This window comes from Gadus chalcogrammus, chromosome 3 (genome assembly GCF_026213295.1).
Source record: "Gadus chalcogrammus isolate NIFS_2021 chromosome 3, NIFS_Gcha_1.0, whole genome shotgun sequence".
NCBI lineage: Eukaryota > Metazoa > Chordata > Actinopteri > Gadiformes > Gadidae > Gadus > Gadus chalcogrammus.
The window spans coordinates 12,792,027-12,806,432 of record NC_079414.1 but is presented as its reverse complement, the minus strand read 5'-3'; the positions used below and the strand labels follow the sequence as shown (position 1 = coordinate 12,806,432).

At 46.5% G+C, this 14,406-nt stretch overlaps 1 protein-coding gene across 1 annotated transcript; it reads left to right on the top strand.

The window, feature by feature from the left end:
• Positions 1–3,377: 3,377 nt before the first annotated feature.
• Positions 3,378–14,392, top strand: atg4da (autophagy related 4D, cysteine peptidase a). Its single transcript, XM_056586051.1, has 11 exons — positions 3,378–3,743; positions 5,387–5,625; positions 6,105–6,188; positions 6,864–7,037; positions 9,155–9,509; positions 10,279–10,343; positions 10,621–10,871; positions 11,201–11,279; positions 12,027–12,103; positions 12,348–12,467; positions 13,209–14,392. The coding sequence occupies exons 2-11, from the start codon at positions 5,439–5,441 to the stop codon at positions 13,383–13,385; spliced, it is 1,569 nt and encodes a 522-aa protein (XP_056442026.1). The 5' UTR covers positions 3,378–3,743; positions 5,387–5,438; the 3' UTR covers positions 13,386–14,392.
• Positions 14,393–14,406: the final 14 nt, after the last annotated feature.

The window sequence follows — 14,406 nt, the reverse complement described above, 5'->3', positions numbered from 1 at the left end:
GATCATCCGCCTGTATGCGAGCATACACAGAATCCCTTGCCAAACGTGAACACGCGTACAGCACGCATTAAATACAAAGTAAATGGGAGCTGTTTTCCACATTCAAGGCTATGCATTTGGTGGGGCCGAGCCATGAATGGCGCAGCGCGAATGATTGCGCGTATATTGCAAATTCAATTAAACATTTGGACTTTCATGCAAATTAGGCTTGATGCTGAATCTCTCACGTGAGAAAGGTTTGTGCGAGCAACCTTGCCCAAGTAACGCAAGTAAAATGTTCGCTTCGCTTTGAAGCAGATGGCTTGAATGCCGCGACCCAAACAACCTGGTTCACAGGGATTTTGCCTGATTCTTCTTGCACAAACAAGGCAGATTTTCATGTTTTATCTTTGGCGCAAATTTCGCTTGATGCTGAATCACTCGCAAGAAAGGTTTTCGGTTCGATCAAGCAACCTCGCCCGAGTAACGCGAGCAGAATATTTGATTCGCTTTTGGTTTGAACTCATCCTAAGGGGTCGGTCATCACCGAAGGCCCCATCACCCAGCACATAGTCCCTCAAGTGTTCAGGAAGGGCACTGACAGGACCGACAGAGCCACTCAAGAAAGGCAACGGCGGGTGGACCTACAATGGGTTCTACAGCCGTTACCGGCTGCAGATGAGACGGAAGGAATGTCCTAGATAAGAGGCTGACCTGTGGGACTGTTCTAGAACGGTTCTAGAACATCCCCATCCTGAGCATCACCAAGGGGTACGAGGCCCGCTGGTACCCTGGCCAAGTTCATGCAGCCACCACTATCCAGAAGAACCAGAGGATGTGTGTGGCTCGCCAGCTCTTCAGAGACAGGCAGGCAGCGGCCCTGGCCGTGCAGACCATCCTCAGGGCCTACATGGTCAGGCAGAAGTACCAAGCACTGCTGCGTGAGAGCAAGGCTGGGGTGATCCAGAAGCACGTGCGCGCCTTGCTAGCACGACGAGCAGCACAAAGACAACCACATCACGACGGAGAGGCCAGTGGTTCTAGAGACCACCCTTGCGAACGCACACCGAGCTGTGCAGCCTAGAGGAGGAATCCAACCGGGAGAGCTAGAGAGGCTAAAGAAGGAGCTGGCCACTACCCAGAACGAGTAGAAGGGCATCCAGGACTGGGCCCAGAAGTACCGGGACGAGATGGAGAAGAGGGTATCCGGGTTGAAGTCGCAGAATGGATTGCTGGAGGCGGAGGAGGATGACCTTAACAGAATGATTCAGGAACAGAGTCAACAGATGATAGAGGTAATTACAAAGGTGAAGGTGACAAAGGTGTGAGCGATCGTGGAGGAGTCTAAGACTAAAACGAGGAGCGTTCTTGCTACAAGAACGTCCTAACGAGCACCTCCGCCTGGAGGAGAAATAGGACGACCACAAAGAGAAGGTTGCTCTTTTCTCCTTCAACCTGCTGGTGGAGTTGCTGGGAGAAGGCCAGCAGTCAATCAGGCCGGGCGCGGGCACAAGCACCTCAGCTACAAGCTCATCAAGGGGCCAGCCCTCCAGCAGGGAGCACAAGAAGGCCGTGGGTTGTCAATTCCAGAACTCTGCAGATGCTGATGGACACCACTACCCCCCCCACCCCCCACTAGAGCCGTTGAATCCAACCCAATGAGTTCAAGTTGATGTTTTTGTTTGACGCCAGGCGGATCGTGCAGCAGCTCCGACCCTGCAGAGTCCTGGAGGCCATCCTCATCCCCGCAGAAGGCTTTCCATCCAGGCAAAACAGACCCAAAAAGGAGCTGTAAGTCCCAACTGTGAGATAGTCCAAACCATCCCAGGATCCCTTTGCGGCAGCCTGAACCACGGCAACCATCGCTGTGATCGCCACAATATTGTAGCAGCCCTGCTTTTATTTGCACATGCACCACACAGGTGGTTTAGTGGAACTAGATGACGGTAGACTGGGTACCCCCAGCCCATTCTGTCTGCGATTTGAATTCGCCCTGCAGAAGGGTTTGGAGAAGAGCAATACATTTCTTTCTGCTTCAGACACGTTTTTGCGGGAGCCAATCACCAAGCTGTTTTTTCCCACTTACGCGCTATTGGCTGGTTTAACACAATGACGACAGGGAAGCGAGGGCAAGCAGACAGTTGCGTACAAGGTCGTTTGAACTAGGCCAGTGGATCACACTCTCAAAATGAGAGCAGCCTCCCCAGACCAACGTGCAATCTACGATGGAGCTTTGTCTGGCAATAGCCAAGCTAAAACGAAGGCAGAACATGTGCTCTTCTATTTACCTAACAACAAATTCCCGCGCTCTCTCCCCTACCTGTATCTCACCACCCCAAGGCCCGCCCCCTCCCTCTGATCACCCAATAACAACAGAAACACTGAACCAATACGTCTCAAGATGTTCAACTTAGAACTATATGATTCCATTACCCTCAATTCAAGTAAGGAAAGTGTGTTTTGGCCCCACTCACAATTGCATATAAGGTAGAGTTTATTACATAATTGATTAGTTAAACACAGAGACTGGCAGTAATTTACTAAATCCACTCTAGAAATGCAAATAATTGTTTTAGTTTTATTCACCAACTTCATTCTACATTATGGCATATACACACTATCCACCGTTTATATATTGATGTAATGCAGTTATTCGTTCTTAAGTCAACCAAACTCGATAAGTATTTAGGCGATATGTAATTCAAGCATTTCCATGACTCCATACAAGTGTTACATGTATGAAGTTGCGTATTAGTCCCCTCTGACTAATAAACGAGTAGTATGAAATGCACTTTATTCAAATGTTTACTATTATGTTTAATCTATACAGAATTACAGGTGGTACTGTGTATAGGAATGGTTTGAATATGAGCATAAATCCAGTATATGACGACATTCCATGTTTCTCTGTACACTGACATTGTATTTATTTGTGTCATAGGGCATTTATGTTTGTGATAGATGTAATTATACGGCAGACACCTGAAGTGCAGTATGTTAAATAAATAATACGATTTGATCCAGACTCTCGTTCACTTTGATGCTGCTGTAACCGTTCACCAAATTGGCCGACAATTAACATTGACGCTATTCGAAATAAAACGTCCTTGTTTCCCGTCAATATGAGATCAACGGATAATGTCGGTGGACATTGCGATTACTCAAGCTGTATCTTGTATTTTAAAAAAAAGAAAGTAATTAATTGATATAAATATATTATATTATCCTACGTTTTATATTGATACACAGTAAGATAGCAACACAATAACCCTACTTGTATAATAAAACAAACATTGAATTAGACAATCTTGATGGTATATAGGCCAATCAGTAACCGGTAGGTTTTATTACATAAATTGACCGCCGCAGAGGGCCCCGTTAACGCCCACAGATGACAATGAACCAATAGCAATGGACCAACGAAAGACAACAGGAAGTACATGTCATTAGCATTATTCTGTCAAAGGCGAAGCCGCTGATATGAAAAACCCACTCTGAAAACTTGAATCAATTCAATCAATACTTGGTGTAATTTGCTTAAATGCTATAAAACCGTCTTACTAACTTTGTTTCTGGTAAGACACTGGAAAAGCGATAATCGGAAGTAGATTTGACTCCAAAGGCTAGCAGATGCTAGCCACCGCCAGTGGACAGTAGAAGCTAACAGCCAAGGAAGCCACTCATGCATTGTCCTGCAGTGTGAAGATCATCTTCCTCCAGAGCAACAAACGCAGGAAAACCAACATGATACACACTACTACCAGGTAACTAGCAATTTGTCATAATATACTGTAGAAAACTAGGTTTCCGTGTCATTTACCCCTAGTACATTGTGTTGTATCCTAGAGCTCCTTAGCTCGTTCATCGAGCTCCAGAGACCTGGTATTAAATCACTATATAAATAGTTTCTTCAGGGCTAACTGACGGCCGAACAGATGAGTCTCATCATTGGAAAGGCTTTATTAATGCTATATTGGATAAACTTGAACAAATATATCACTATCAAACTTGATTACTAGAAGTTGTCTGGATAAGTAGTTCTTGACATGTGGATCTGTTGGAACTGAAATCGCAGTGCAATAGGGAGACAGACTCAGAGATACACTACTGAGTGCATTTGAAACCTTCATTGTTAAATGGATCATGTGGACTATGACAATTAGTTGTTATCCGTTTCGTTTTTAGGGTAATGCGCAGCTGGGGCGACCGTCACGTTGCTATCACATGACTGCGGTCAAGCTTTTAACCGATTACGATCGAAAGAAGAAACAATAAATTGCTGTGTGAAACTGCTGCTCTTCAGTTTTGGGTCGAGCAATAAGTGACTCGCGCTCATAATGACGATGTTGCAATGCGGAATTGAACCATATATGATTTCAGAGTCTAGAAAGAACATAGACATGCTCTAAAAGTTAGCAGTTTTGTCTACTGAAATGAAGCGAACACAAAGTTAGATTGCGTGTTTTAGAATTGTGTATCATAAATAAACCAATCCAAAAGGTTTTTTCTTTTGTATTTTTTCTGTATTTTTTTCTCTAAACTCTTGATTTCAAAGAAAGCTAAAAATGGAGCACTGAAACAAACTCTTACCCCTCCCTAGTAACCATAAAGCTATTGTCAACTGTGTAACATTCAAAACCACGTCATCAGATTCCTCCTTTTCAAAAGATTGCATAACTTTAAAACCTCCGTTGTTCTTCCCACCATTAGGCGACCTAAACCATTTATTGAAACCTAAGTCTGCATCAGGTGGTTCAATGGAGTGTTTCCATCTGCATTGCTTAAAGGGATGCACAGATCTATCTGTACATTGGATTGGACATTACCTGTCTTACCCAAATTCAGATGAGTTGTTTAATTTTCAAATTCATCATTGTGCGTCCAGAGGGTGATTTTCCTGGATTTGCTTTCCGTTAGCCTTTCCATTGACATGCAGAGTTAAAGTAGCCAAGCTTCTGTTCATGTAAAGGGAAACACCTTTAATCACTTTCCAAAGAACTAATGTGTTCCTTTAGAAATAGTTCCTTATTAAAAACAAGTTTGAGACACATCATGTTATAGTGTCTACAAGCAGACTGATTATAGTACAAATATTTTAGCTGCTCTGTTTATTAGGTTACCTGTGATGCACCGCTGACGGGCTCTCTCTCTCTCTCTCTCTCTCTCTCTCTCTCTCTCTCTCTCTCTGTCTCTGTCTCTGTCTCTGTCTCTGTCTCTGTGTGTGTCTCTGTGTGTGTCTATCTATCTATGCCGTATTATCTGAGTGTTAATAGACAAACTGCAGTATTGTTGTGTTGTAACTGGCTCTCTTTTTGGCAAACACTGAAGGGAAAGCAAATTCTAACCCATTGAACTCCCCTTCTGGTCACAAAATGACCCCCATGTTCCTCTGGTCTCTCCTGCTCAGTGCTGTCATCGCTAAGAGGACCAGCGGGGCCACGCTCTGAGAGCCCGGAGCCATGAACTCTGTGTCCCCCAGCGCGGTGCAGTATGTGGGGGGAGCATTGCAGGAGGAGCTGCTGGAGGGCCAGAGGACCGGCAGCCCTGCCCGCAGGCTGCCCGGGGGCCCGGAGGCCGCGACGGAGCCCGACGAAGTGGACAAACTCAAGGCCAAGCTAATGTCTGCGTGGAACAACGTCAAATATGGTTGGTGATGGGGCACCCTGTGCGATCTATGTTGTTGGTGTTGTTCTTGTAGTGGGTGGAGCTAATGGTCATGGGCATCAACCTCATCATGCACCTGCCCCATTGAAGTCCACGATGCCTGTGTGTTGAGGGTTCAGGGTTTTTGAGTATTTGTGTCTGTGTTCCAGTGAAAATCCCTAGGTTTTGTGCTGACATTAGACTACTTGTGCTACTTTCTGTATGATATCGGTATTTCGTAGTTATTAGGCTTAGTCATTACAGGGACCTAAAGTCAATTATTACAGATTTTGTTGTCAGTTTAGTCATTATATGTACATTGTATTGTATGAATATACATTTTAAAACATGCATTTTATTTCCGTAAAATGCTAAATTTGGTGGTCATGGCCCAGTTGGGGTAAATCTGATGCCGCCCAAGTATAGATTCCTGTCTGGTCTTCTTTGAGAAATTCCCTGATCCACTGCTTCCCCTCTCTCAGGATGGTCCGTCAAGTCCAAGACGTTCTTCAACAAGACCTCCCCCATCACGGTGCTGGGCCAGTCCTACCTGCTCAACAGTGAGGGTAAGCTCTCAACCCAGGTGCACCAATGCGTTGAAGTCCGGTAAAAAAAAGGGTAATTCTGTAGTGTTCTCTGAAAGGGGAAATGTATGGTAGAGAAGGGCTAATATTAAGCTGCTGTTTTTGGCCGTTGTCATGGCGAGTAGTGTTGCAACGGTTTGAAATGTTCCTGCTGTATGTTCTTCTGAAAACACAGCAGTGTTCCACCGTAGTTAGACCAAAAAAAAAGATTACAAACGATTTTTCTAGGTGCATATTGTTGTCTGTCTGCATTGAAGCCACCGGAGACATCTGCATCTACATTTTTGCTAACTGAGCATCTTTTAATTGTCATATCTGAACGGTTAAATTTATTCAACCAATGCCTTGAATAATAACAAAGAAAGCGTATACAATCCCATATGATTGATTTCGGGTCCACTCCGGGTCGGAATGGGTTACAGTAGAGCTTCAACATAGCCTAAAAGTTAAAAAAGATCTCTCATAGTATTTCTTATATTATTAGTTATTCTCATACGCTCTTACAATTAGCTTTTCCTGCAGGATTCCTGTGTTGAACTTTATTTTTGACTTGAATAAATGCACCGCACTATAATTATTATAATATTAATAATTATCTCAGGAGACAATAAGCTTTCCCTCAATCAGTGCCCCTTAATATCGCTCTCTGTTCCTCAGACGAGGTGGAGCGTTTCCACGGAGCGTTCGTCTCCAGGCTGTGGCTGACCTACAGGAGAGAGTTCCCCCAGCTGGAGGGGTCCAGTCTCACCACTGACTGTGGCTGGGGCTGCATGCTGCGCAGCGGGCAGATGCTTCTGGCCCAGGGCCTGCTGGTGCACCTCATGCCCAGAGGTGGGTCCGTCTGTCTCTGTCTCTCTGTCTCTGTCTCTCTCTCTCTCTCTGTCTGTGTGTTACTGTCTCCTTTTCCAGCTCTAAAGCCGTAAATGCTCTAAGATAATTAGGGTAGATTGTTACGCTACTCTGCACACATCCTCTTGTATTTTATGTTTGGGGTGAGGGGTTAAAGATTCAATTATGTAGCCTCGCGGTTGAAAGGATTGACGAGAGGCTCTGATATTTACGCCAAACCGAAACCTGTAGTTTGGGTTTGTTAACGCGCGGGGAACTAGCCAGCTTATCCATGGCTGTCATCTGTGGGAACGGGTCGTTGAATATATGATGGCCAGTAAACTGTGGGTTGGATGTGGAAGTTTTTAATTTTGTCACAACCAATGCTGAAGTAGTAGCAGTCATTGCTTGCATTAAAATTTAAGTGTTCCCAGCTCTCCTTGACAATGATAATAAGTAAACACAATAAAATAAATAAGTGATAAAATAATAATATAGATTGTACAGTTACTGAAAATATAACTATTTACGTAGTAATGCAGTATGCAGTATTTTATGTGTATGGGGGGGGGGCAGAGTTCAATAGTCTTGTGGTTTGGGGGAATGAGCTGTCCTTGAACCTGTTGGTTTGTGTGCGGACGTGCCCTGTACCGTCTGCCAGACAGTAACTCTGTGGACAGTTTATGGCAAGGGTGGCTGCGGCTCCTGTGAGTGTAGACTGGGCTTTTCTCCTACATCTCTGAGTGGAGAGGTCCTGCATGGCTGGCAGCCCAGTCCTGGTGATGTGCTATGCAGTTCTCACCACCCTCTGGAGGGACACTCTCGATGGTGCATCGATAGTAATTGCTGAGTATCCTGGAGCCCATGCTGAACCTCTTCAGCCTGCTGAGGACTAAGAGCAGTTGTCTCTCTGTCTTGACGATGCTCCCAGTGTTAAGGGACCAGGACGCGTCCTCGCTTGATGCCGACGCCAAAGAACTTGAAGCTGCTGCCCTCTCCACTGCAGCCCCGTTGATGTAAATGGGGGCATGCACTCCCCCCTGCAACTTCCTGTAGTCCACACTGGGCTCCTTTTTTGTTTTGCTGACGCAGAGATGAAAGTTGTTGTCCTGGCCACATGATGACGGGGCGCTGACCTCTTCTCTAAAGGCTGTCTCCTCGTTACCTGAGATCAGAACCTGATCACTGTCATGCCGTCAGCATACTTTAGGATGGTATTGTAGCTGAAAGTGGTGAACAGGGAGTACAGGAGGGGGCTGAGCACGCACCCCTGTGGAGCTCCAGTACTAAGAGTCAATGTGGAGATAGGTGTCGGTGCCAATCCGCACAGCCTTGGGCCTGCCTGTCAGGAAGTACCGGATCCCACTGCAATGGGCTGTGTTGAGCTTGCACGGCACGATGGGTGAATGCTGAACTGTAATTAATGAACAGTATTCTCACATATGTGTTCCTATGGCCCGGGTGGGAGAGGGCAGTGTGGAGGGTGAGGGCGTTGTCTGTAGACCTGTTTTGGCTATAGGCAAACTGTAGTGGGTCCAGGGTGTCGGGCAGTGAGGAGGTGATGGAAGCACTTCATGATGAGAGATGTGGGGGCTACGGGGCGATAGTCATTTAAACTGAGGGCTTTTGTTTTCTTGGGGACAAGAGAACAGTGCCTCTTTTTGATACCTGCCGGGGCTGTAGACGGGAGCAGGGATGTAGACTACTTCTAGTGTGTTCGCGGCTGACCTCTCGGCCTCTTTCTTACTCGCCTCAAACTCTCTTTCCCTTTCTTTCTCTTCTCTCTCCTTCTCGGTCACTCCTTCTTCCAACCCAGGGTGTTTGTAGTCGGATGTTGTGTCTGTAAATAATTTGTTTTCCCCTTTTTAATAAGTGACAATGCGTTAAAGGAAAAACCTAACTCTTCACCAAAAGACACAACTTTTAATTTACACATTGACAGTTGCATCCTGCCAGAACCGCATGTGACATGAGGTAAACCGAAGGGGTGGGTGGGTGTGTGTGTGTGTGTGTGTGTGTGTGTGTGTGTGTGTGTGTGTGTGTGTGTGTGTGTGTGTGTGTGTGTGTGTGTGTGTGTGTGTGTGTGTGTGTGTGTGTGTGTGTGTGTGTGTGTGTATCAGACTGGGTGTGGCCCGACGCCCAGCAGCTAGAGGACGTGGACTTCGAAGTGTTCCGGCCGCGCTCCCCCGTCCGCGCGGGGGGCGTGCCTATCCCCAGCTTCGGCTCCCCCCGGGGGTCCGGCGCCCCCCCGAAGTCTCTGACTGGCCAGCAGGTGGCCGCCGGCGGTGTCCAGAGGAAGAGGCCGGGCTCTGCTAGGGACAGGCAGGCGGAGCTGCACCACCGCCAGCTGCTGTCCTGGTTCGGGGACCACCCCCCCGCGCCGTTCGGGGTGCACCTGCTGGTGGAGCTGGGCAAGAGCTCCGGGAAGCGGGCCGGGGACTGGTACGGCCCGTCTGTGGTCGCCCACATCCTGCGGTATGTGTGTGTATGTGTGTGTGTGTGTGTGTGTGTTACTTCACTTCACCACAGGTAGTGTTGTTGAAAGGACAACCCACCAACTCTAACAAGGAAACGCATCAGGAAATATAGTTTAAGACTTTTATTTAGAACTTTAACGAAGTTATATAAAAGCCGGCAAACTGTTTTTAGTCTCGCTGCTGTGATTCCTCCCATGAGCTCTAAGACAGGTTTGTTATCAAATGTGACCATAGATCACCAACCAACTTATCAACTTCCTCAAACTGTTTTTATAGTCTCGCTGCTATGATTCCACCCATGAGCTCTGACAGGTTTGTTCTCAAATGTGACCATAGATCACCAACCAACTTATCATCGTCCTCAAACTTTGTATCAGACCCTCTCATGCAATGGTCATTCACATATCTCGTTGTTAAAGCCCTGAAGACGACAGTACAGACTCTTCACACCAGGGGTGTAATCTGTCCCTGAACAAAACCGTATAGATGCTTTGTATGCTTTGTCTATCTGAACAAACCCTGATTCTCCCCTGGTGATATGGCCTTGTGTCACCTGGGGCAACATGCCTGAACACTTGGTACATACTGGTGGAACAGAACATGGGATGTCCTTTCTAAGAAGCATGAGTCTCTTCAGAAGACTCTCGCCTCTCCCACGGTCGTCACAGCTAACCATTGATGGCAACTCTGATGCAATCTCTGTTAATCTTTTCAATGGGTTTCTTCCACGGTTCATTCATGCATCCCTTTTATGTTCTTTGTCTCAGGAAAGCGGTGTGTAAAACCACCGAGGTCAACAACCTGGCCGTCTATGTGGCCCAGGATTGTACAGGTACACAACTTTTCACGTATTTACACTACGTTGAATATGTTCACCTTGCATAAAAAACCCCTCACTTCATACTCGTTTCCTTCCTGGCATTTATAAAGCAATAGCTATTGAATGCCCCTCCTTTGTATGCTAGTTCACAATGGACGGGGAATAACCTTGCCTTGCAAATATCCAATTGTGCGTTTGAACGGGAATGAGACATTAATCCTTGTGGTGGCTAGCAAAGTGCCCGATGTTTTCAGTTATTATCCGGTTTTCCAACTGTTTATGTCGCCAGTGTACAAGGAGGACGTGTTGCAACTGTGTGAGCCTTCGCCTTCGAGGGACAAGGGCCCCCAGATCTCCTCCAACGGCCCCCAGATCTCCTCCAACGGCCCCCAGATCTCCTCCAACGGCCCCCAGATCTCCTCCAACGGCCCCCAGATCTCCACCATCGGCCCCGACACCACCTGGAAGTCGGTCATCATACTGGTTCCTGTTCGCCTGGGTGGAGAGGCCCTCAACCCAGCTTACATTGAGTGTGTCAAGGTGTTTAATCGTTCTCTCCTATCTGTCAATTGACACACATGCAGGCACAAACGCACAGGCTGCCAGACGCATGACATTTGGTGACCTGTGGTGATGAAATCTCATCACGAATCCTGCAGTGGCACTGCCGGATTATCTTTTAGTCTTCTTTTGCAGCTTTGGCTTGAAGACGAGTAGCTCAAATGAAAACAAGTTAGTTAATGACATCCTTAATGCAGACCACCAGACAAGGCAACCTTCGAGTTGTACCATGTTAATCCTACTATGGTGTTGCGTGATTCTCTACCTTTTTAATGAACCGTAAAGCTCACGTGTGTTTATGTTCCCAGCGCATCCTGAAGCTGGAATGTTGCATCGGAATCATCGGTGGGAAACCCAAGCACTCGCTGTACTTCGTTGGCTTTCAAGGTGAGAGTGGAACCCGAAACACCAAGAAACGTCCCCTCATTATAACTTCCCGCAGGTCCCATTCACACCAAATCAGTCTTCACTCCCTTCATTCAATGAAACGTGCTTTATATAGTCCTTTTTTCTATTATTAAAGATTATCATTGAATTGGCTTGTTCAACCAACGCATTTGGAGAGGGTGTGTTTTTTGATGTATTGATCTCTGGAATCCACATTAGGACCATCACACAAGCCAGTACGAGCGTGGTAGAACCTAAATGCGCATGTTTTCTGAATGGAACTCTACGGGGTATAAACTAAAGTTGAGACCCAACCAGGGAAAATGCGGAGAGCACGCGGAGCGAGCTGGAATTCAAACGATTAACATGGCTATAATTCCATTTCAAGGGTAAACCTCACGTGCATACCCTTAACAAAATTGTTTTCACATCAAGTGAAAAAGCACTTCAAGTGGAGTTGCGGTCACACCACACTGTCTTGTTGCAGTCTATTTCCCATAACCCGTGTGTCCACACCTGAAGTGTCCTCTGCTCCCTACCCCCAAGGGGAACTCTAGGGCGATGTTGACCTTTAGATGGGTGTGAAGAAGCACTGATGATCACTGTGTGTGTGTGTGTGTGTGTGTGTGTGTGTGTGTGTGTGTGTGTGTGTGTGTGTGTGTGTGTGTGTGTGTGTGTGTGTGTGTGTGTGTGTGTGTGTGTGTGTGTGTGTGTGTGTGTGTGTGTGTGTGTGTGTGTGTGTGACAGATGACCAGCTGCTGTACCTGGACCCCCACTATTGCCAGTCCGTGGTGGATGTCACACAGGCAGACTTCTCACTGGAGGTTCGACAGACACAACTGAACTGCAGTCTCTCTCTGTCTCTTTCTATTGTCATTATTCCACGCATGCCTTTTATAGCCCGGAATTCAAAGGGCTTCTTCTGTCTCTCTGTCCCTTTCGTTCTGTCCGTCTTGTCTTTCTGTCTCACTGACATCATATTCAAACGCTACAGTTGAATTTAGTCCACGACCCACTGCCTCTTAGAGGATAACCCGGGCCTCTCTCTCTCTCTCTCTTTTTCTCTAGTCCTTCCACTGCAGCTCACCCAGGAAGATGCCCTTCAGCCGCATGGACCCCAGCTGTACCATCGGCTTCTACGCAAAGAACCAGAAGGACTTTGAGTCTCTGTGTTCAGCCGTCAGCGAGGTAACCGCTTCCAGCGCCAGTCTTTATGTCACAGATATTCTAATTGTCTTCGCTGAAGAAGTTGTGTTCCAAACAGAGATCTTCTTGTGCACAGCACAGGGGTGTTTTCGAGGTTCCTCAAGGCAAAACAGTACTCTTTATGTGTATAATGTGAAAGTGCACTGAGCTATTGTGACTGAGCACTGCACTCTGTACTCTGAACCATATCTGCATGTCACGTCATCTTTCCCTACTTTGCCTTCAGAAAAGTATGAAGCCTTTTCTGAAGGCTTCATACTTTGAAAATCTTTTGTTGTTGCTAAAGATCCCCCCCCCCCCCCCCCAACTATTTAAAAATAGCAAAATTTAAATCCCTTCTTTTCTTTTCGGGATCAAATGGCCTATTTGAATAAGGCATTTACCTTTGCATGATTTATGGGTTGGTCAGGCATTGCCATGGGTGCCACAGTTTGACGTCAGCTGTTGCTCACCGTGCACCGAGCCCTCTTCAGGGGGTTTGTGTTGTTGGCTCAGATAGTGGAAAAGTAAAGGGAACATTGGTTGTTACTTGTTTTCCAATGTTATTACTGAATTTAAAAAACCCTTGCCCGTTAACAAGACGTACTTAGGAAGTCAGGAAAGGGGGATGCTGAAACTTGGTTGAGAGTTTAAGTAGAAAAGCGAATACTGAGTATTGGAAAACATAAACGTAACCGGTTTGTTTTAACACCATACTTCATGAATCCCCGTGGTGTTTCATAGGCTCTGTCCTCATCCACGGAGAAGTACCCCATCTTCACCTTCATGGAGGGCCAGGGTCAGGACTACGGACTGGAAGGCCAGAGTCCTGCCGGGCCGACCCACATCCTGCCCCCGGGGAGGCTGAGCAGCAGGAGCAGCAGCACCAGAGCCAGCACGGACGACTTTGTCTTCCTGTGAAGCCGGCTCCCACACGGATGAGCTGCTGGGAGGAAGTGGGGAGGCGGGCCCTGCCGACACTGACCACCAGGGGGAGGGAAGGAGAGCCTGTGCGGACTCTATACTCTCTTCCTCCATCGCTATGGGCTGGAGACGTCCCTTCAGCACAGAGGGTGGCAGGAGAGCATCGCTGTTTGTTTTCCTTTACAAAATAAGCTTGCAAATAGCCGGAAAAAAGAACATCAGATAAACAACTTCATGAAAGAGTGGAGCTGTGCTTCGTTTACTATACTGGACACTAAAAATGGCCCGACACATGGCAAGATATAAGATGCATCAAGTAAGCATCAACTAAGACTTAGAAAGGTTTTTTTCTAGCTCCAGGCAACTTATTTTGCCCACCTTTCAGCGTGTGGCACAGAAGTGTGTCATTGGGTTGCACATGGTATGAAATGGACACATCAAATACCATGGGAGAGAGTAATATAATATAGTCCTAATTTATAATTTCATCAACTCGATTAATTTATCGTGTACGTGTACGTGTGTGTGTTTTTCGTTTTCTCTCTTGTGTTGCGTCGTGCACCAGGCACCGACTCGTCAGTTGAATTCATAGGTGTCTCGTACCTATGGCTCTGCTATCTAACCCTACACACGATGCACAATTCTGCAGGCTCTCCCCACTTTGTGCTCTACTCGGGCCTGGCCTACACTATCCTTAGCAACCTCACAGAAATTAGCCTGCTCAAATCTTTCTGCTTCTCAGTCCAGCAACCCTATACGTCCTAAATTAAGATAAAGTCAATACAGGAAGATTGTAAATGTGTGTTTCTTTCCCCTGAGCTCTGGTTGCTTCATTGCTTGTTGAGTTGAGTAAAGAAGGGTTGTTTGGTTTAGAGTTGCTATGTTGTGTCTTTTGATTTATTGTTATGTTGTGTTCTTTGTTAAATGGCTGGTTATTACAAGTTACTCTGTTGCTTGGATTCTTCCAATTAAATGTCGGCCACTGGAACATTTGTATTTTATTTGATCGCACACATCT